Genomic DNA, 20,395 nt, shown 5'->3' on the forward strand with positions numbered 1-20,395 from the left:
AGTCTAAATTGGTTTTAAGTTCCCTCTACAGTCAATGAAAATAGGCGATTTCACTGCCTTTAGGACGGGATGAATCACTGTGGTGAGGCCTCCCGCTCCACTGATAGAGATGTAGCTAAATATCTAGCTTCACACTGTCCTTTAGACTGCCAGTTAAATGAATCACAGCCTAGGGGAGGAAAATGCAAGTGATAATGCAAGTGAAAGAGAGAAATGGATAGAACATACCTTCCTTTTTTAGCGCAGGGGAGGTTAGTACTTTGATCATTCTGCTTGTCACCTTGGGTTAACCTCTCAGGATGTTTGAGACTTTTTGTTTACTTGACCTTTTGTTTAACAATCTAATATGATCAAAAGCAGTCAGTTTCCCTGAGTAACATCAGACTGCAGATTAACAAGGGAATGCCAGCTGAAGAGCTGAGTTTTGAGAAGAGATCTGAAGCAGGAGGGAAAGCCAATACGTTCCAGTTAAAATTCTTTTAGATTGGCTGTATTTTTTTTAGTCCATCAGAGAACAGCCATAGTGGAAAACTCAACCTCCAGATAAAAGTTAATAATGCCCAAATGAGAGTCGTAAGAATAAGATTTCACAGCTGGAATGGAAAGAGGAGAGATATTACAGGCAGGGATTGGAAAATATTGCTAATTGGTTCTGAGAAAAACTAATTGTGAGAGCACTTGAGCTAAAGACTGACTGGGCTTGAATGTAAAGACACTGACTCCTACTGCTACTGTAAAGCAAGCAGCACTGCATCAAAGTAAGCTTGATTCTGTCCCGTGTCCCTCATCCTGCTCCAAACAACCCCCACTCTCCCAAATCCGGATAACTCCTCACATCACACAAAGGACAGTCAGTATTCTCACATCCATTTTAATGATTCTTTCATTCTTCTAATGCCCGAAATTTCTGTTCCCTTATTTCTTGAGTTTTGATTTTACTAGTATATCATACTGCGGTCAAATAAATCAAGGTTATAAATTAATAATTCTACCACTGTGAACTACATCCAAAATTCCAAATATAGCCCCTTTGAAGAGATTACATCCACAAAAATCCATTTGGAGGGACATTTGTTAAAATCCATTTTAAGAATGTAAAGGCTACCTACCCTTTCTGTTTGTCTTACAACACAGTCCTTAATTTCATGATAAATAGAAAATATTCTTTTAGACACGGCACCTAGCTCATAGGTATGTTAATTTTGCAGTGTTAAAATGCCTTTAATGCAGCTTGTTTTATATGTCTATTTTTGAGGGATTTTTTCCCAAAGCAAACTACAAATAAATTAATTGTAGAGATCTATAATCAAAACAGCGAGTTTTTGCTAAACTCATTATATCAAGCACCCAACTTATTTTACCCAAAACTTATCAAAAACCATTAGCCTGAGGCAGTCACTCACCATGGGAAATTTCAATATGAACACAACGTGTCTGACCAAATTTTAACCTATTACAAAAACCAAACAAACGAAACACCACACAACCTCAACAAATAACCAAAATAAAACTAGTAATGAAAATAACTGGTCTGTGTATGGCATTGCTGTCACAAGTTTTGGCTAAAATTGAAGATTGGTCTTCTTTTTCTGTCTGTCTTTAACAACAAAAATAACCTTACAAAATGTTAGTCACATCAGTAAACCTACAAAGAGAACTAAATTTTTATATAAAATGCCTCTGCAGCAACTTAATTTATTCAGTGAAGATCATCTTCCTGCTCAGGATCTCTCTTCCCAGATTTTCAGGTTGCACATACAGTCTAAGAGTGTGCGGTCTCTGTAGTGGCCCATGGTCAGAAAAAGAAAAGACGCGTAGAAAAGACAGTAGAAAAGACGCGTCCAGAGGATGACCACCGGCTCTGGATGGCATCAGTCCCTGAACCTTGAGATGGCTGAGCAGAATGAACCCCAGCCTCAGGTTGACTCGGGTGGAGGTAAGAAATTATCTTCCTGTGTCACTGGAACTACTCTCCCTTTGTGGGCTGCACTGGTCTGTAAGCTCCTCCCGGCATATTACAGCTGTGGGAGAAGCAGCCCAGCCGCAGGCAGCTCCGTGCCCCTGAAACGGCAATCAAACATACAAGGACTAACACTGAGAGAACACCGATTCCAGAAAACAGGAGGGAATTGTTCTGCTGTCCCATTTGGATCCCATATGTGTCAGGGCGACCAGGAAGGCAAGCAGGTCACTCCTAGTGAAGGGAGAATTTTGTTCTTTTTTTCAGCTACCTCTAGCCAAGGCAGATGTGGGGAGCACAAAAAGGCAGGGTGGGCTCTGTCCTTAGCGCAGCACTGAACACAGTCAGCATGGCTGTAAGTGAAGAGTAGCACGCAGGTATTAACAGCATCTAACAGGAGAGAACCACAAAGAACAGAAGAAATTTGCGTTCATGAACTTGTCTTCTATGTACAGCATTTCCTTTCTAAAATACATTCAAAGTGTTACCCCTGCACACTCTGCTGAGTGTACTCAATTGTTTTTTACCCCAGGATTATATCTGGAGAAGCAACTACACCATACTGAAGCACTCTGATTTTTCTTAAGTGTTATCAGAACAGTGTATACTACAGTATACACTACATGTATCTCTCTCCGATATGAGGATCAGGAGGAATATTCTCTGTTTCTTTAAAACAGAACTCAAAATAACCCAAATCGAATTCAAAATAACTCAGAAAACAATTTACACACTATAAACTCTACGGCAAGTGGCTTTCAAGACTGAGGCTGAAAGGCTGTGGTCCAGAATAGGCTTAGTCCTGCAGGTCTGAGCAACATAGAGGATTGAAGTGCACCGCGATGATCTGACAGGGACCGCACTGAAGCATCTCACTGGAACCAGTCATGCAGGAACTGGGAGAGTGCAGCAGGAAACAGAGAGGAAGGGTCAGAAAGAAGCTGCAAAGGAATGCTAAGAATGCAGAAAAGAGCAGAAAAATCTTTGGTAACATTTAGAACTGGTAGAGACATTTAAAAAAGACAAGTTTCCCCAGAAATCCACCCCACAGAGGTGGCATGGTAGGGATAAGCAACACACAAAAGCTAAGGAGAAAAACAGGAACCCCTGTGGTTGCCTTCTTTTGTCCTCTCCCCAGTCTCAGCTGAACTCTTTGCTCTCGAGGCACCTTTTATTAAGCCATACCAATGCAAAGGGTTTCTGTTTCCCCTGATGAAATCCCATTGGGACAGGAAGTTTCTTCAAGGGGCAGCTGGAGCATGGTGGAGCGGGAAGCCTGTAGCCTGGGAATTTCATAGATGCCAAGGGAGCACAGGCACAGCACAGGCAAGCCTCAAAACTGCTTCAAAACCCAAGAGCTGGTGTAGCCCTACCAACCTCAGAATGAAGCAGCATGAGCAAGGATGAGCTTTTAGCAGCAAAAAAAAAGGGAAAGCTTCCCTTTGTTGCCTGTACATTACCTGTTCGGACAGATTGTAAAGAGTCTGTCAAACATACCTGAAAAACTGTCAGAATATTTTGGAGCACTGGATGAATCATCACACATTAACAAAATGCCTTATTGCTCAGCTTCTTCACTGTGTGATTGCTGTGAAAAGCTTCAACACTTATTTCATGCCTTACTCATTCTCCACCCTTCTTCCCTTTCCAAACTACCTTCAAGTTTTGCTTACTTCCTCTCTTCTCATCCATCAGTACAATCTACATTGGCCAAAAGATTCAGCTCAGTGCAGAGCAAAATGAGACATTATCTCTCCTAGAATATAAACTAGAGAGTAAAAACTGGGATTCTATTACTTTTAAAAAATGCTTCTAATTCATTGGTCCTGACCATGTAGAGCAACACACAGACCAGGACTAATTCAACAATGTCACACTTCTACAAACATATGCCAACTGTCAAACGACACTAGAAATGTCTGGCATCTGTTTAAAAATTTATTCCTGGAATTACTGCCATTGTTACCTGGCACCACCCAGATACAAAAAAGAAGCATTTCTTGTGTATCTTACTCCTTTTTGCCTCTATATCCACTAATCCCACGAGACAAATTCCTCATGTAAACCACTGAAATCCAAAGGGGATCCTTTCCTGCAGCATTGTGGTCAACAGCTCCAAAGGGCCACAGTCGGGAAACGTTTGGGAAGCGCAGCATGGAGAGTGAAACAACTGCAGTACCGGATACTTTGGACTCTGAGAATTTAGAAGAATTTCTCCAGCTCTGACTGGACTTCTTCAGTAATGAGCTGGCTGCCTTTGGACTCCAGCTTCCCCTTCCCTCACAGTCTTCATTTCAGGTTACTGCTTAATCTGTTCCTTTGACACTTACCCTCTTGTCCTTTCATTCAGGCCCCATCACTTTTCCTTCCCTCTGGAATGCTTTTCCCAGTTTAATCCCATATCCCCAAAGTAACGATACACTGAAATGTTTTCATCTCTATTTTTCTTGCATGCATAGCTGCTTCTCCCCAATCCCATCTTGTCTAAGTTCTCAGAGCATGACCTGTCTAACACTCTGTCCCTGTTTCCTCCACGGGGCTACAGACCTTCTGCCACCACCAGCAGCCGTGGGATCAGCTGTAGCAGTGGCAAAAAATATCACCCCTGACGGTGGCAGGTCCTGGCTGCAAGTCACTCTGCATGTCTCTGTGACAAGACGCCAGCTAATCAAGCATTATGCTATTTAAGCTTGTTATTCTACTAGCCTAATTTCCTTACTCTTAGCGGTTCTAGTTAGTGGCAGTTAAGAGTGAAGTACTGTTCTGTAGATGTTCTCTCCCTTGATTTTGTTTAAAATAAATGCCTACCTTCCTCCGGAAGGGGTATGACAGCTTTTGCATTGTCGAGACACAAGCAGCCTCCAAAGCCTTGGAGAAGGACTCTCTTAGCAACCCAACTAACACAGCATTCTGTAAAGAATAAATAAATGCACAATTTAAAAATTCCCAAGTGACTATTACTCTCATTCCTTTGCCCGTTCTTTCACTAGCTGGTATGCCGTCTCATCCCACTCGCTCCTCCAGGTCTCTAGCGGAAGGAACCTTGGCATGACCTTGCTCATACCATAAACAACATCTTCTGATTAGTGAAGGATTTAAATTCTGCATTAAATCTTTAGAAGAGATGAGTCATATTCTGCAACAGAAAAGTCAGTGAACACAGAAACTAAAGTATCCCAAGGAAATGATGTCATGATGGCTCCAAAAATATTAAACTGACTTCTGTCAAATTCATCTTAGTTTTAACAAAGAAGATTAATATTAAACTTTTACTAAACATTAGTATTCTAAAAATAATGTAAAGAGAGGGACTATTTTCTATCTTTGATTAAAGCACACTGTTGAACAGTATGTGTATCAGTAAAGTGTCGAGTAGATAACGTATCTGCAGGATAAACAAGCACAAAAAAAAGGAAGTTTCAGATGACCAATACATAACTCACTGAGAAATGCAGCTCACATAACTTGCTAAAAAAAGCATTTATGAATACTTGGCATTTGCATAGACATATTTTTACAGGTTGGGTAAAGTTTGTTGTTAGCTGGTAAGTGTAACTGTCACCATTCATTTCAGACAGTTTTTTGTACAAGGTCTTTTTTTGTTCTTAGGGAAGCAGACAGCTGAAATGCCAGAGATCTCCAAATACAGGCAGGCACATGCCACCACCTAAAGGAACTGCAAGTCTGAGGCCACTCAGGAATCTGAGAATTCGAGCTATGTGGGTGAACACAATTTTACTGGATGTTTGGTGCATGAGTATGAATATGCACGACAGAAAAACCATTACAGTAGCTTAAAAAACAAACTCAGGAAAAGCCAGGCACATCCACAGAAGAACTGAGAGACCATGAAGAAAAGGTTTGAAAAATGAGATTTTACACTGAGGGCTACATGAACGAGATTTGCAAATCTGAGCTTAAAAAAAAAAAAAAAAAAAAAAAAGAAAAGAAAAGAAAAAAAAAAGACAAAAACAACAACAAAACCCCATGCTTTCTGTCCTTCATTCATCTGGTTTTCAGAAGAAACATAGTTTTCACATTCTTTATAGAGATAATGGGACTTCACTGTTCCAGAATTCACTGATCCCAAACAACTCAGCCAAATACTTCAGCATTTGGAACTGCTGCTGCTGCCAAAATTTGCCATCTGTACTAGAAATGTATTGTTTCATTTCATATCTCTTAGGCCAAATACTCATTTTTTCAATGCAAAAACTTAGCCTGTATTTCTAAAGCATGTTCATATTAGTAAATCCAGCAGGGCAGAGTACAATTTTCACTCACCTTGAGGATGGCACATTCCAAAAGTATTTGGATGAGCGTGACTCCAGTTTAAAGAGGACTGGATGAGAAGTAGCTGAGACCAGTGTCCTCTCTTAACTTTCATACAACTTCTGAGCCTCCCAGTTTCTCACACACCATAAGGTCAAGTGTGGTAAAATAAACACTGAAATAACAGAGTTTGCTTTTTTATCCAAGACACCCTTCCTAGCTCATGGACAGAAGAGAAATGCAATGAAGGGCATGGAAAACTTGAGCACAGAGCTAATCTTAGGTGAAAGTTTCAATTGGCGCAAATTAGCATTGCTCCACTTCAGTGCACAATGACAATTCACACCAGCTGAGAGGCTTGGTGACTCTCCACTGCAAATGCTGGGCTGTGCTTAAAGCGATGGGCAGCTGCTGGAAATCTAACTTCCCTGAGAGTCACATCTCATTCATACTCAAGAACTTGAGCTCCAAATTTCTCTGGAGCAATAATTTTATATAGCTACCTTGGAAATGATGACGAAAGTATAATTTACAAAGGATGTCCCCAGGAACAAACAGTGTACTAATGTTGACCATAAATAATAATTACAGTGGAAACACTGGCTGAGGTCTATCTGTGAAACACACAGAATTAAGACAGCATAACAGACTGGAAAAGATCAGTCACCGTAATCCCATTCATAAATTTACCAGGCTGTACCTTAAAAGCAATTTATTTTCTTGCCTTCACTATCTTCGCTGCAATACTTCCAGAATGGTACACCTCTGACGGTTAATAATCTTCTAATTTGCAGTCCATGTTTACTCATGATTGGCTCATTCTGTCAAAGCACTGGGCCTTGACCTCGTGGCTGATGAGCATAAAATTGCTTTGTAGGAAAAAGTAACATCTTTTATTAGATCAACGGACATAGCTGGGGTGAGACAAACAAGATTTTAGGCCACAAAACCGTTCTTCAGGCTTGAAATAGAAGCAGAAAAATTCAAGTTAAATATAGCTTGGGAGAAGTTGCTCTGAATAAAACTTAATGATGGCAAACAATTACCAAATTTGAGGAAAAGGTATCCACAAACAAAATACTAGGGATGTTAATACGGTGTGAGATGATTAAGCCATAGGATACCACGTGGGCCAGAAGAGATGCCATTAACTGCCAGAACCAAAATATTCTGTAGGCTCCTGTAGAACTCATGAAACATCCTGCCTAGATAGCTCCAAAGCCACTGTATATGGGAGAACTCCGCAAAACATACCGCTGCTCATCCAGGCAGCTGTGAGCCCTTAGGTGCGTCTCGAAGCCGAGATTAGCGGCTGCCTGGGATGCTGAAGCTGCACCCCTCCCCTCGGGAGTGATTTTGAGGAATACTCCTTCAAAAACGCCTTCCTCAGATTCTTGATGGTTAAATTCTGAATGTGTGGATTTTACACTGCAAGAGCTGAAAAGCTCAAGGGACAATACTTCGTAGCCAGCAAGCAAATGATGGAGGCACTACAGAAAAAAAAATAGAATAGAAAGGGCATCTGGCTACTCCTCTGAACACAGCGAAAACCACTCCACCGTAACAACAGCTTCTGTATTCACCTTCAGCCGGCGGCAAGCGGCACACCAGCACTCGCTGTGTTCTGCACATACGTCTATCAGTACAGGATCACGATGCAAGTGTCGGCTCTGCAGGCTCCAAAGCTGTAAAGAAAATGAACACGACACCACACACCTAGGTATCAGCGTCACTGACATTTTTTACAATTACTTTACAAACTGCTGTAGGATAAGGAATCTTTACGTGTCTTTCAATACTTCCATAGTCTGATTTTATAAAAAGGAAGAAGAGAGGGACACGAGGGTTTGGATGATTTAAGCTCTATTAGACAATATACTATTTAAAAATGCATACTATAAACGTCGCGTCATTGTGTTTATCTGAAAAGACATTCAGAACCATTGCAAACTCCACTCTGCCTCCATCTAACATCTCTCAAGACAGCTCTGATTTTAGAAGCATCTGAAACAATTAAAATTAAAATACAGGTTCCACGTGTACTTAGGTGAGATGTATTTACTTGAGAAAGCAGTCCAGCTAGAGTTAACTTACCTTAAAAAGTGCTACTTGACATGAGTAAACTGGAGCTGGAAAGCTAATAGCATTTTATGACTTTGTGTCTATGAGAAGCCCGACTTTCAAAAAGTTCCTCCTGAAGGTTCAAAACATAATGGTCATCAGCCTCTGCATAGTCCTTTCTCTAAACAGCTTCACTAAGAGAAGTAAACAAAGAATAAGTTTAGTTCTCTTGCCTTCCCTATCGGAAGTTTACAGAAACAAAAAAAATTCCTTCTCACTACATTCTTGGATGCATTTCAAATCAAACAGAAATTGGGAAAATGAAGAGGAAAGCAAAAAGATAGCTTGTCGGCCTTCCAGGAAAAAAAAAAAAAAATATCCTCGCACACCTCTGTGCCTTCCCCAGAACTCCCAAAGGAATTGTAAAAAGGGGTGACATTTCCACCTACCCCATTACTAATTTAGGCAAAGGAAGAGCTTGCCAAAAAGCTATTTATAGCAAAGCCAGCAAGGGCAGGGGAGTGGGGATCCGCGAGGGGTGCAGAAACAGGTGCAGCGGCAGCGCGCATGACCCCATCGGCCAAGGGGAGGATAGGCTAATCCCAGCCCCAAAATATGACATCTTGGGCTCATGATAGTCACAGGGCTTTTCCATCAGCAGGCGGGGCGGGGAAACGGCAGGGCGGGAGGGAAGGGCACTGCAGCGGGGCCCTATAAATTAGAGGGGAACGCGCCTTTTCCTTGAATGAAATAGTAAGGCAAGGAAGAGCTAAGTGGGGGAAAATAGAGGGAAGAGGGTCAGGTGTAGGGTTTTTTCCTGCTGAAAGTAATTTCAGCATTTCTAAATTTATTTTTTCTCACCACATTCCTGCTAAGGAAGCCACTCTACAAAGATGAAATACATCATAGGCATCGGAGGGTAAGTGCCTGTTAATATTGTGTGTGTGTATATATATATACATACTGCTTTTTCTTCCTATTTAATTGTTATAGATAAGACTTAGATTATAGACCTGACTGTAAAATAATACTAGAGAATTCTAGAATAAGATGTAACTTGGTGGCTCTGAATTCATGCAGCTTTTACTTAATACAAAGAACTCTGCAGGGTGGCACATACCAAACGTTTGTACTACTAACAGGAGGTATGCTGCCGTGGAAAATAAAATATTTCAAGTAAATTCATAGGTCAGATGAAGGGAGGGGTGTGCCTCGGCTATGAAAAAGGATGTTTTCAACATAAGACTTTTAAAAGCTTCTTTGAAAGACAAAGAGGAAAAAATCCTGCTTCAGATAATATGGAGGGTGTACAAAAAGCTTTTATTTTTTCCAGCAAGGCAGGATTTAGAAGCAAGGCTGTGCGTGTGCTCGGCGGATCCCTGCCGGCTGCAGAAGGGCTGGCAAAACCGACACCGAGCAAGACCCAGATTTACAACATGAGTTAAAGACAGTGTGAGACTTTCATAGTCTTTGAATAAAAAAATTAGGAAGGAGCACCTTCAGACTTGACAGCTCTCCCCTTTGGAGAGAGAGATTATTCAGGGCTCATATTAAAACGGGTCTGGCAGATATAAGTCGGAGTCATACTCTGAGAAAAGAGCGAGCTTCCCTCATTCATAATTAATTTAAGGCATTTTTAAAAGGCACTTTTTGCACGCCTGACTTTCACGAAACGGCTTCTTAAGCTGATGAGCGCAACCCTCCTCCTAACGAGCGAGGCTGGTTTAGGGCACCGAGTGCCGGTAAAGGTGCGTTTTAAGCCTACCTCGGAAGCTGCCAGCTCCCTGCCGCGGCCTGGCGGGGAGAGGAGCCGGCGGGCACCGGAGCCCGCGCGGAGAAGGCGGGAGGGCACCTCGGCGGCTGGACCCGCACTGCCTCCTCCATTTTGGGGAGGCGCCGGCCGAGCTTCCCCCAAGCTCAGGCAGATCCGCGGGGAGCAAAGGCGGGGGAGGCCCCGCCAGCCCGCCCGCCCGCCGAGCCGCTCCGAGGGGAAGCGGAGATGGCGGCGTGGCCGTTGAGCGCGCGCGGGAAGCGGCGCAGCCGTTACGACCGGCGCCAGCCTCCAGCGGGCCCGCGCGCGCCCGGCGGCCGCAGACAGTTCCCGGCGGGGGAAGCGGCCGCAGCCAATCGGCGGCCAGCGCGCGCCGCGGCGCTGGCGAGGCGGGAAATTCAATGGGTGGGCGCGGGGTCCGTGTGTCCTTCCCCCCCCCACCCCCACCCCACCCAAGCCTCCCGCTGCGGGCCGGGGGTCCTCGCGCCTCTAACGGCTCCGTCCCGCCTCTCCGTGCAGTGTCACCAACGGGGGCAAAACCACCTTGACCAACAGAATCGTCAAGGCGCTGCCCAACTGCTGCGTGGTCCACCAGGATGACTTCTTCAAGGTAAGCTGAGCCCGCCTTGGCTGAGCCCTCAGCTGCCGCTTGCCGCTGTAGCGACAGTCGTAGCGGGTCTTGTGCATGCTTTCGGAGCAAGTTTGGACAGCTCAGGCGTAGCACATTTCTTATTTCTTTATTTATAATAATAATATAATGATTTATATTATTATTTTAAGATATTGTTTTATATTTAATATAACAGTTGCAGCAAAAGCTTCCTTTAATTTTAACGACAGATCTAACTGTAGGTCAAACTACTCATTTAAGTTAGAGGTTATTTACTGTACTCTGCACAAATAATTTTCTCCATGTTGAGTTTTCCTCCTATTTAAATAAGAATGTTGCTCCTAAATAATACTTCAGGATGTAAGCACCATTACACTGGTTTAAGTGCAGACAGACAGTTGTACTGGGCAGCTCTGTGTCAGAAACCCAGTTCCAGGGTTGCTGAAAATGAACACAGCAGCCCTGCGCTGACTGGGGTGCGGTCTGCACCCAGCCTGGGAGAGCAGCAGGGGCAGCCGTCGTGGCAGAACCCCCTTGCTGAACCCTGTGAGCAGCAGCCATTTCACGGCAATTACCGTACAGCTGGACCCCACCGCACGTGGAAGCCCAAAAGATGGGGATGTGGCAACACGCTTGAAGGAGCTGTGTCATCCCCCAGCACCTGAGGTGCTCCAGCATTGGCGGACGCATGCTGGTTTGTCCTGCCTCTGCAGGAGCCTGTGCCGTACAGAACTCATTTGGAAGAGCACAGCTTCTTTGCCAGAAGCCTCGTGCACAGATTTGGTCAGATATGAGCCCTTTAAGGTAGAGGAGGAATTATACGTGACTTTCCATAAAGATCAGTAACGTCTCACTAGCGTGCTTAGCTCGCAAATGCTGGCGCAAGTAAAGCAGTAACTAAGTGACCAGAAGTCATGCTGTGCTGCTATTAGAGCCGTTAGGAGTTAAAATAGCTGTTCTTGAACATGTAAAGTTTAGCAGTTACTTAACACTGTATTTGCACTTTAAGTTCGTATATATCGACTTACAAGCAGGGGCCTGTAGTGTTTTGACTAATAACACTGTATCGTTATTAACCTAGAACTCTTTGTCCAAAGTGGCTTGACTGAGCCAAGAAAACTTTTCAGAGTTCTTGGGGTTGGTGACAGATGGGAACTTAAATTTTAATGTAGTCCAGACAGCGTCTGTAACTGTTTTATTACATGAACACTTGCTTTGTTGTGTATTGCAGTAGTGTCCAGGTTGTGATCGGATCTTAGGTAACTGATCACGCTGAGTTTGCAGCAATGTTTTATTGCTCACTATATTTCAGCCACAAGATCAAATAGAAGTCGGGGAAGACGGCTTTAAACAATGGGATGGTAAGAGCAGTGTTCGCTATAGGATGCAGTAATGTATATTTTTCCTAAGTATTTATTTTTAATTACTAAAGATTTAACAGTAAATTTAATGTAACTTGAATTTTACAAGTTCATTTTATATTCTCCTTTCAAGCCGATGTGGTCTGTGGTATTTGATTGTATACCTTTTTCCCACCCACCCCCTTTCTTCTAACTAGTGTTGGACTCCTTGGATATGGAGGCAATGGTGAGCACTGTGCGTGCGTGGATTGAGAACCCAGTGAAGTTTGCCCGTTCCCACGGGGTGAATGTTACGCCTGGCTTTAAAGAGCCAGCCTCCAAAGATATCCATATATTGGTCATTGAAGGCTTCCTGCTTTATAATTACAAGTAAGGTTTGGGGAACTATTAACTGTTTGCCAGGGAAGAACACCAGATCCTTAGTGCCAGGGCTAAAACCTCCTTTTTACTAATACACCCCTCCTGCCTTGTTCTGAGGTAGCATGCATAAGAACTTTTCTCATGTAAAATTGACCATAAATGCCGGTAAAGTGAGGTGCACAAGGTGACCTTCTCAAGACAACATAAAATTCTCATTGAGGGCACACCCTTGAACTCTGGGGCACAGGGAGGTTTAGACCAGAACTTGTAAATACCGAGCCAGCAGTGAAGGCGCAGGCTTCCCTCCTGGTCTCCCATCACAGTGCCTAAACCTTGACCTGAAAAGGTCATTGAGACTGAGGAGATAATTTGTTCTGCACTCACTACCTGGGACCTTTTCTGGAATTTAGGAATAGTTATAGCATGTGATACATATGCCTATTTAACACTGACTAAATTGAGCTTAGTAATTAATTGTACATTGGAGCAAAGATCAACTACTTTTGCTTTTTTTTTTTTTATATGGGGAAAAATGTTTGGCAGGAAGATGAGGAGACAAGACTAGCAGTGAAGAGAAGAAAAACCCACAATAGCTAAATATCTAAACTTCAGAAAACTGCATGCATAAACATGACAAGCAAAAGATTCTTGGCTCTAAACTGTAGTTTTGTTTACAAAACTCTTTCAAGAGAACAAGCTGTGCGTGACACTTAGCAAAACCAGAGTTGTTTCCAAGCTGTACTATAAGCAGCACCATTCCAGCTTTGCAAACTGAATGGAAAATGTAAAATGGCAGTCTCGGACTATCTATACCAAGAACGGCCAACCCGAGATCGCGCTGGCAAACTGCCTGGTGTTCTTGGCCTGTCCCCGGGGAGGTAACTTCTGATATCTCCCCTGAAGGTTACAAATACCTCTGAAGCACTCCATCTCGTTAACAGGAGCCTTTCCTGAGTCCAGAGAGAGTATTTCATCCACAGACCTGGACCTTGCTCAGATCGAACTATATTAAGCATTTATGCAACCCTCAGCAGGCTTTTAGAAGTCTGTCAGTCCCACTGAGCTCAAACTAACTTTGCTCTAAGGATTTTTTTCTGGGTTTATTTTCTTCAGCCTCATAGGAGTGCAGTGCAGTAAGCTGTGGTTGAGCCAACTCCCAGTATTTCTGGAAAAGAACATGAACTGATGAGCTGCCTTGTACCGAATCTGTGTGCCTGTGCACGTTTTGACAGCTCGCTTCGGCACAACAGACGGTTTGATAAGTCCGTTCGTATCAGATTGAATTGCAGCTTTGGTCTACTGCAAGCAGAATTTGGAGTTATCTAGAAAAAGAGTTGGGGTTCACACTCCAGGTCTTCCCAGCCCAGTGTCTGATCCTCCACAGTAACTGGTAGCAGGTGGGAACCTGCCATACCATTCTGACCTTCAAAAAACAGCATCCTCCGTGTTTTATAGCTATTAATAAACCCCCCGTAAATTAGCTTGTGTCGTAACAAAAACATTTGCACTTCTCTGGTCTGGAAGAGACACAAATACAAGAGGGGCAGAAAGTTTTGGGTTTTTTTTAATGGCTTTCAGGGGTGATTTAACACTTTTCTCTGTCAGAAAAAAATACATAGACGCTTTCTTTCTACCCCACCCTAGACCACTGATAGACCTATTCGACATACGCTACTACCTGGCAGTTCCATACGATGAATGCAAAAGGAGGAGAAGGTAAGAAGATTCTTTGACACAAGTCAAATCCTTCCTTCCAAGAAAGACTCTCTACTAGAGGCAAGCCTTCAGGCTACCTTTATGTTGCTATTAACAGGATATATTGGCATCACAATTGGAATTGCAGTTGAAAATTTTAATATAAGTGGAGAAGGAGACTTTCACATGGCTCTTTCTGAAACTGCAGATGTGGCAGTCCCCTCTTGGGGAGGTTTGAGGAGATCTGCACACTGCCACAGTCATTGCATGCTTCCCGGTTAGCACCAGTAAACCTCAGAGACTGCTTGCTTTGCACCTGTAGCTTCTGCATTCACTTTAGGTGCTCAAATAAACTTGTTGCAAAACACAGACATTGATGTGGATGAGAAATTGGACTGTGACAATCAGCTTTTACATAAACACAACCAAGCAGCTGTCAGATTAGCTTCAGGCTCCTGCAGCGTGATCCTGGCAGTCCTGATGCTCTTTTCCATTTTGGTATTTGCAGTACACGTAACTACACTGTTCCTGACCCACCGGGTCTCTTTGATGGACATGTCTGGCCCATGTACTTAAAACACAGAAAAGAAATGGAGGACAGCAGCATTGATGTCGGTAAGCCTCCCTAAAAACAAATCCGTCAGCATTGTACTTGGGATTTTAAGGAAGTTTGTAATTTAATTCCGGGAAACTTTAACTGTAATGATGCAAAGCACTGTTTTTACTATTAACTTGTAATCTTGGCCTGCTTTCTGTCCAGATAAATAAATGTAGTTTTATAGCTAAGAACTTCTTCCCTTTGTTTCATATTATAAGCACTTGGGCGGGGGGGGGGGGGGATAAGAGATTTTATGGGCCATAGATCTTTCAGGATGGTTATGTTTTTCCAGTTGGAAAACAAGCTGTCATTTGGGTCAGCAGAGTATGAAATATTTTAAAACTCATCGACATAAATTTTGTTCTGATCAGAAACCTGCAGCCTGACTCCATCTTTTCCTTTCAGTTTATTTAGATGGACTGAAGTCTAGAGATGAACTTTACAATCAAGTCTTCGAAGATATTCACAACAAGCTTTTAAATTGCTCATAGGTAAATACGTCCCTGCTTCGGAGGGGGTGAAACAGGCAGGACTGATGCTGGAAACACCCTGCTCCTCTGGTCGGATAGTTACGCTTTCCCTTCTTGCTTTTCAGGGTCTCAGAAGACCTGAAAGACCCATGTACAGAAGGATGTAAATATACTTAGAATGAGGGTTTATTTGTGTAAACTCGTCTTATACTGTCCTTGGAAAGTATCTTTTGTATATAATTGAAAAATGAAGATAACTTATTCACAACTCTGTGATGGACAGGATTGTTTTGGTTGTTTTGTTTTTTAAATTTTCTTATTTTATATTTCACTGGCTTAAACAGAAGTTGAAAATGCATTTTTATAATGGAAGAAGTAGAGCTGCACTGGGAAAACTTACTCTTCTGCTTCTGTGCTTCTGCAGATACTAAGTCTTTATGTAATGGCTTGTTTGTAATGTCATCTCTTCAACTCAGTAAAAATCAATTCAAAATCCTTTTTTTTTTTTTTTTCTTTCTGCTTTTGGAGGTCCTGTTTTAATGTCAGCCACCTTTACTGTAGTGGAAATAGGCACAAAAATCACCCAAAACACACAACAGCCTCTACTTTTTCATATGGCATTTGAAATTTCTTACCTGAGCAGCTCAAACCTCCTTTCATGTGTTGCTGTTTCCGTTTAAGTGGTAACACTGGCCTGGAAACCCTGTTCAGACATCCCAAGAAGAGTGAGATTCTCAGAGGTGATCGTGGGGGGTGAACAGCACTTCAGATATTTTCAAACTGGTGGTATGAAACCAGTTTTATGTCAGCCTCAGCCTTTCTCACTTCATGCTCAAAACAAATTAGCAAGTGAAGATACTACAGCCCATTTTGCACAACAGTCAAGTGCTTCCCAAGGTGAGAAGTCTGGACAGAAGCCTCTGTTTCTGCCTTTTGGTCCTAAATTCTCCTGCCAGCTGGACCTCAAGAGGGAGGAATGGCTATTTTCCTGAATTTAAAATCCAGAAGGCAAATCAGTAGGATTTCTCAGGGGATGAGAGTAGCAGCCTTGAATTAAAGTTGTGCTACCTTAGGAAACTTTGGGAATTAGTACTGAAAATGCCATCCTAAATTCGGTTCGAAACAGTGTCCTTGGAGTACGCGTGCAGTCTATTTACCAATAGATCTGTTTGTAAAAGTGTTGTGAGGAGTCCATGCTGTAGAAAGCTGTCCTTTATACCCCTGTGTAATCTGCCTTCAAAAACATGTCCTGCAGAGGAGCTTGCACTCAAGTGCATTCTCTATTTTTGGCAAAATCCTGCATTAAAGTGCCCGATAGTACATTACAACTCTGAAATGTAGGTACAGGAGGTTCTGCTTTTTCAAATACTTCCAGTTAGTCTGTAGAAAGTCTACAGATTTCTTACTCATCCATGTCTTCCCTTTCTAGCAAAACAATAAATAGAACATCAGTGGAAAGAGGTTTACTGATTTTTCTGTTGATAAGCTTTTTCTCAGTGAGATAAAAAAGCCTCCCACTCCAAGAAAGATAGCACAAAAGCAGTACTTGGGCAAACAATCAGAATATTGAAATAAACCATAAGATGGAGCATAACATGCTTGAGAAAGGAATGGGGATGGTGTTCCTGAAGCAAAACTGAGTGGTAGACCTTTATTTTCCTGTTTATCATGTACTTTCTTTGAGAACAACATTCTGCCTGAGTTTCCTTCTTTACGAATAGCGCAACTCCTATTCACCAGGCTTTTAGGCAGAACCTCTGCCCGCGAGCCAAATGGTGCCCCTCACCCGGGCAGCCCCACGGGAAGCACGCGCAGCACAATGGTTAGTGCCATGAAAAAGGTCATCTCCTCTCTGCCCTGTCCGCTTGGATGGGTCTGTGCTGCCACCAGCCTGGGGTAACATCTGCACTTGCGTGTGCGGGGGACAAGAGCAGCTCGCTGCAGCTGTACAGACCAGCCTGGCCCATTTCAGCTGGAAGGGACATGCAACGATCGTCTCGTCCAGCTGCCCGCGCACTTCAGAGCTGACAAAAAGTTACAGCATGTTGTTAAGAGCATTGTCCAAATACCTCTTGAACACTGACAGGCACGGGCTGTCGACCACCTCTGTAGAAACCTGTTCCAGGGTTTGACCGCCCTCTCGGTAAAGAAATGCTTCCTCACGTCCAGTTCAAAACTCCCCTGGCGCAGCTCTGAACCATTCCAAGGCATCCTGTCCCCGGATCCCAGGGAGAAGAGCTCAGCACCTCCCTTTCCACCTCCCCTCCTCAGGAAGCTGCAGAGAGCAATGGGGTTGCCCCTCAGCCTCCTTCCTCCACAGGAGACAAACCCCGAGCGCTCAGCCGCTCCCCAGAGGGGAGGACATGCCTGCCAGCCCCTCACCAGCTCAGCTGCCCTCCTCTGGAGGCATTCGGGGACCTTCACGTCCTTCTCAAATGCTGGGGCCCAGCACTGTAGCTCTGCACAAACGACAGAAGACCTGGTTGCAGCGTTGTCCTCGGCTACTGGCTAGCTCCAAGCTAATAATAAATTTTCCACGCTGCTCTGTGCCTGGTAACGAATTGAGCTTACATACTGTGGTGAGATAGGTGAGTGTGTTGAGATCTGTCAACCCGCTATCGAAATACACCGGCTAAAGATAGGAAGTGCCATTAAACTGATGTGCTAAAGCACATGCGGCGCACCACGCATAAAAGGTTCACCATGTTAAAGTACAAAACTTCTCACGTGGGATGAGTGTGGTGATCTTTTGGGCACTAAAATAACTTGGCTATGGTGTCAGCGCAGCTCACTTCAGAAGATTTTTGGGCATGTCTTAATTAGAAACATCACTCCAGAAAAGCAGCTGCCACAGATTAGCAAAAAGTCACCCCAAAACCACCAAGCCTGTTGCAGGGAGTCTTTTAAACAGCCTGGTGAAGCAGCTAGCAGCAAGTCACATCCACCACCTTGTCCTCATGTTACACCAGTATTTTTCCGACTGTCTGGCTGGAATGGGGACGCCGCAGCCAGAAACGAGACACGAATACTGATGGCATCACCCACACTTCCACAAGCTATAAAAAGGCATATTTCCTTGTGTGCAACCCCGTGCGTGCCTGGAGAGACCCACAAAACTATAATTACACCGTTACACCAGCCGCTGGGCAATGGCAAAGCTGAGGAACGCGTAGGCCAGGGACAGCACACTGCGACTTGTCACCGATACCTTGTAAGTCCATTTGACATCGTTCCATGGAGCGTTTCCCGCAGATTAGCTGCAGCTCTGCAGGCTGGCAGGAAAAAAAAAAAAAAAAGCAGCCTCAGCTCCCCAGTGGGATGTGGCATATAATTTCCACGAGGGTTTCCCCACATTAACAGGTTTAACCCTCACCTCATAAGCCGTACAGAATCATTTTGCTTTCATAAAGACATAAGGGAAGAGACACTGCGCTCGCTTCAAGCCAGCCTCTAGGAAGCAAAAATCGAAGCCTCAGAAAGGCACTTTGAGACTCTGCCCGCAGAGGCTACGAAACGCCCCAGGGTGGCGTTCGCTCTGGTTGCAAAGAGGGGAACTGAGGCAGAACATCCCAGTACGTCACATCGCCGAAATCACCTGGGGAACAGCATACCCCCTCGATTCTGAGCAGCACCCTCATTCCTGTAGCGTTAGTATTAGCTGAGTTCCTGTAGTATCTGCCTTCTGGACACTTTCTCCCCAGTAAATCCTCCTCCAGGGTCAGCAGTAGGTATTTTCCCCTCCTCTGCAGCTGTACATGGTACTGCTGAACTCGTGCCAGTACTCTGCAATTAAAACCTTCTAAAGCAGCTCACCCTGTGGGCAGTGGCAACAAAAACACCCCAGATTCTCCTTTTTAAAAAATGTTTTGGTGTTTTCTTGTGCATCCATCAGGACGAGATCTGCTACCACTCCCTCCGGAGCAGCGTACCCACCGGGCGGCCAGGGAGGAGACGGCAGGACCGGCCAGGGTGAATGGCCAGCGACTTCCAAAAGCCTTGAAACAGAAACCCACGGCACGAGGAGCATCTGGGAAGCCTTAGCACTATGTGAACTTTGCACAGCACGGGAACAACTGTTGCTATAGGATTTCCATACATCCTGTCACACACTGACGCTGGTGACGAATGGCTCTGCAGGAGTGGATCAAATGCCCAGGACTCCAACTGAATCCACATGCCAAATCCCAGCCCCGAGGACTCAGCACCCAGGGAGACGACAACGGCCCCAAGCCCCCCAGCCAGGCTCCGGCATCCCCCACCACAGCCGGAGCCCCCCTCCAGCACCCTGGGGCCGCGGCACGGACCCTGCTTTGCCCTGGGACGACGCCACCAGCCGGGCAGTCACGTCGTCGCCCCTGGATGCCAAGCGCCTTGGCCTGGAAAAACAGGGAAGACTAAAATTATCCTCGAGCCTGCGTGCCCCGCGGGTTGGGATGAAATCTACACCCCGCAGGACGTCAGCGGCCAGCGGCCAGCACGCAGGGCTGCCCAACGGCCGCCGCAGACGGCGGCACAGGGCTCGTCCCCTCCACCCAGGCTGTGCCCATCTCATCGCCACTCCAGACCCCTGGGGAGCTGGAGGGGGGGACACTGGAGTGACAAATAAAGGCTGAACTGAGCAAATTCCCTCAGCCCAGAGCACGGCCAGAGGAAAACCTGCCACTGTCCCTCCCCACTGCAGGTGCTGGCGAGCCAGAGGGATGCCTGCCATCCGCTGGGATTTGGCCGGTGATTCCCTCAGGTCAAATTCAGCTGGATCTTGGCTCCATCGCCACAGGGCCATGGGCAGCCGGAAAGCCCTCGGTGCTCCCAGCGGAAACCTGGCCCGGGTTGCATGCTCAGCAATTTGGGACCTCGTCCCCTCGAGGTCCCCAGGAGGCCAGGGGCGAGGGGAGGGGGTCCAGCCCATGCTGGCGCCCCAGCCCTGACCACCAGCTGCTCTCCCACGCTCACTGGTGATGCCAGAGCCTGGCAGCCCTTCCTGGCCCCAATAATTTTGGGACTAATTCTTTGTCCACTCTGTTCCCAAGCAAAATGGGATCTGACTAGGCCCCTGCAAAAGGGAGATCCCTGGGGAAAAGGGCAGGGACCCCACAGAAACCTGGGACCCTCACCGCACCCAAGGGCCTTCCCCGAGACCCAGGGACCTCCCCAAATCCCACAGACCTTCTCCAGTTCCCAGGACCATTCCCCAGGCTTCCCTGAGCCCCCCAGACCTCCCCCAGGGTCTAAGGCAA

General features: G+C 45.0%; 1 protein-coding gene and 2 long non-coding RNA genes across 5 annotated transcripts in view; 1 reads left to right on the forward strand and 2 right to left on the reverse strand.

The window, feature by feature from the left end:
- The window catches only part of LOC147597518 (uncharacterized), a 14,472-nt gene extending 5,999 nt beyond the window's left edge, over nucleotides 1-8,473 (reverse strand). The window contains exons 1-5 of one of the 2 annotated variants that reach the window (XR_015261194.1): nucleotides 8,327-8,473; nucleotides 6,933-7,917; nucleotides 6,245-6,407; nucleotides 4,769-4,870; nucleotides 1,833-2,914 (exon numbers count right to left, since the gene is read on the reverse strand). This is a non-coding gene — a long non-coding RNA (uncharacterized LOC147597518). Of the gene's footprint in view, nucleotides 1-1,832; nucleotides 2,915-4,768; nucleotides 4,871-6,244; nucleotides 6,408-6,932; nucleotides 7,918-8,326 lie in introns of those variants that run through there. The other variant, XR_015261195.1, reaches the window with a different exon arrangement.
- A 588-nt stretch (nucleotides 8,474-9,061) lies between these two features.
- Nucleotides 9,062-15,656, forward strand: NMRK2 (nicotinamide riboside kinase 2). 2 transcript variants are annotated; one of them, XM_086767619.1, is made up of 8 exons: nucleotides 9,062-9,212; nucleotides 10,584-10,674; nucleotides 11,987-12,035; nucleotides 12,233-12,404; nucleotides 14,040-14,111; nucleotides 14,599-14,705; nucleotides 15,094-15,187; nucleotides 15,295-15,656. In XM_086767619.1, the coding sequence occupies exons 1-7, from the start codon at nucleotides 9,187-9,189 to the stop codon at nucleotides 15,177-15,179; spliced, it is 603 nt and encodes a 200-aa protein (XP_086623745.1). In that variant the 5' UTR covers nucleotides 9,062-9,186; the 3' UTR covers nucleotides 15,180-15,187; nucleotides 15,295-15,656. The 2 variants fall into 2 exon arrangements, with proteins under 2 accessions (XP_086623745.1, XP_086623744.1); XM_086767618.1 differs by having other exon boundaries at nucleotides 15,094-15,656.
- An 844-nt stretch (nucleotides 15,657-16,500) lies between these two features.
- Nucleotides 16,501-20,266, reverse strand: LOC147597519 (uncharacterized). The gene is made up of 2 exons (XR_015261193.1): nucleotides 18,532-20,266; nucleotides 16,501-18,430 (listed from the first exon to the last, which is right to left on the reverse strand). It is a non-coding gene; the product is annotated as an uncharacterized LOC147597519 (long non-coding RNA).
- Between the last annotated feature and the right edge of the window lie 129 nt (nucleotides 20,267-20,395).

This window comes from Chlamydotis macqueenii, chromosome 26, assembly GCF_036417535.1.
Source record: "Chlamydotis macqueenii isolate bChlMac1 chromosome 26, bChlMac1.mat, whole genome shotgun sequence".
Classification (NCBI taxonomy): Eukaryota; Metazoa; Chordata; class Aves; order Otidiformes; family Otididae; genus Chlamydotis; species Chlamydotis macqueenii.

Bases quoted from the DNA above. Each gene is read 5' to 3' on its own strand.
- NMRK2 (XM_086767618.1), top strand. From the start codon at position 9,187: ATGAAATACATCATAGGCATCGGAGG. The intron at 10,675-11,986 runs GTAAGCTGAGCC...ACTATATTTCAG, and splicing joins ACCAGGATGACTTCTTCAAG to CCACAAGATCAAATAGAAGT. The intron at 12,405-14,039 runs GTAAGGTTTGGG...ACCCCACCCTAG, and splicing joins TTCCTGCTTTATAATTACAA to ACCACTGATAGACCTATTCG.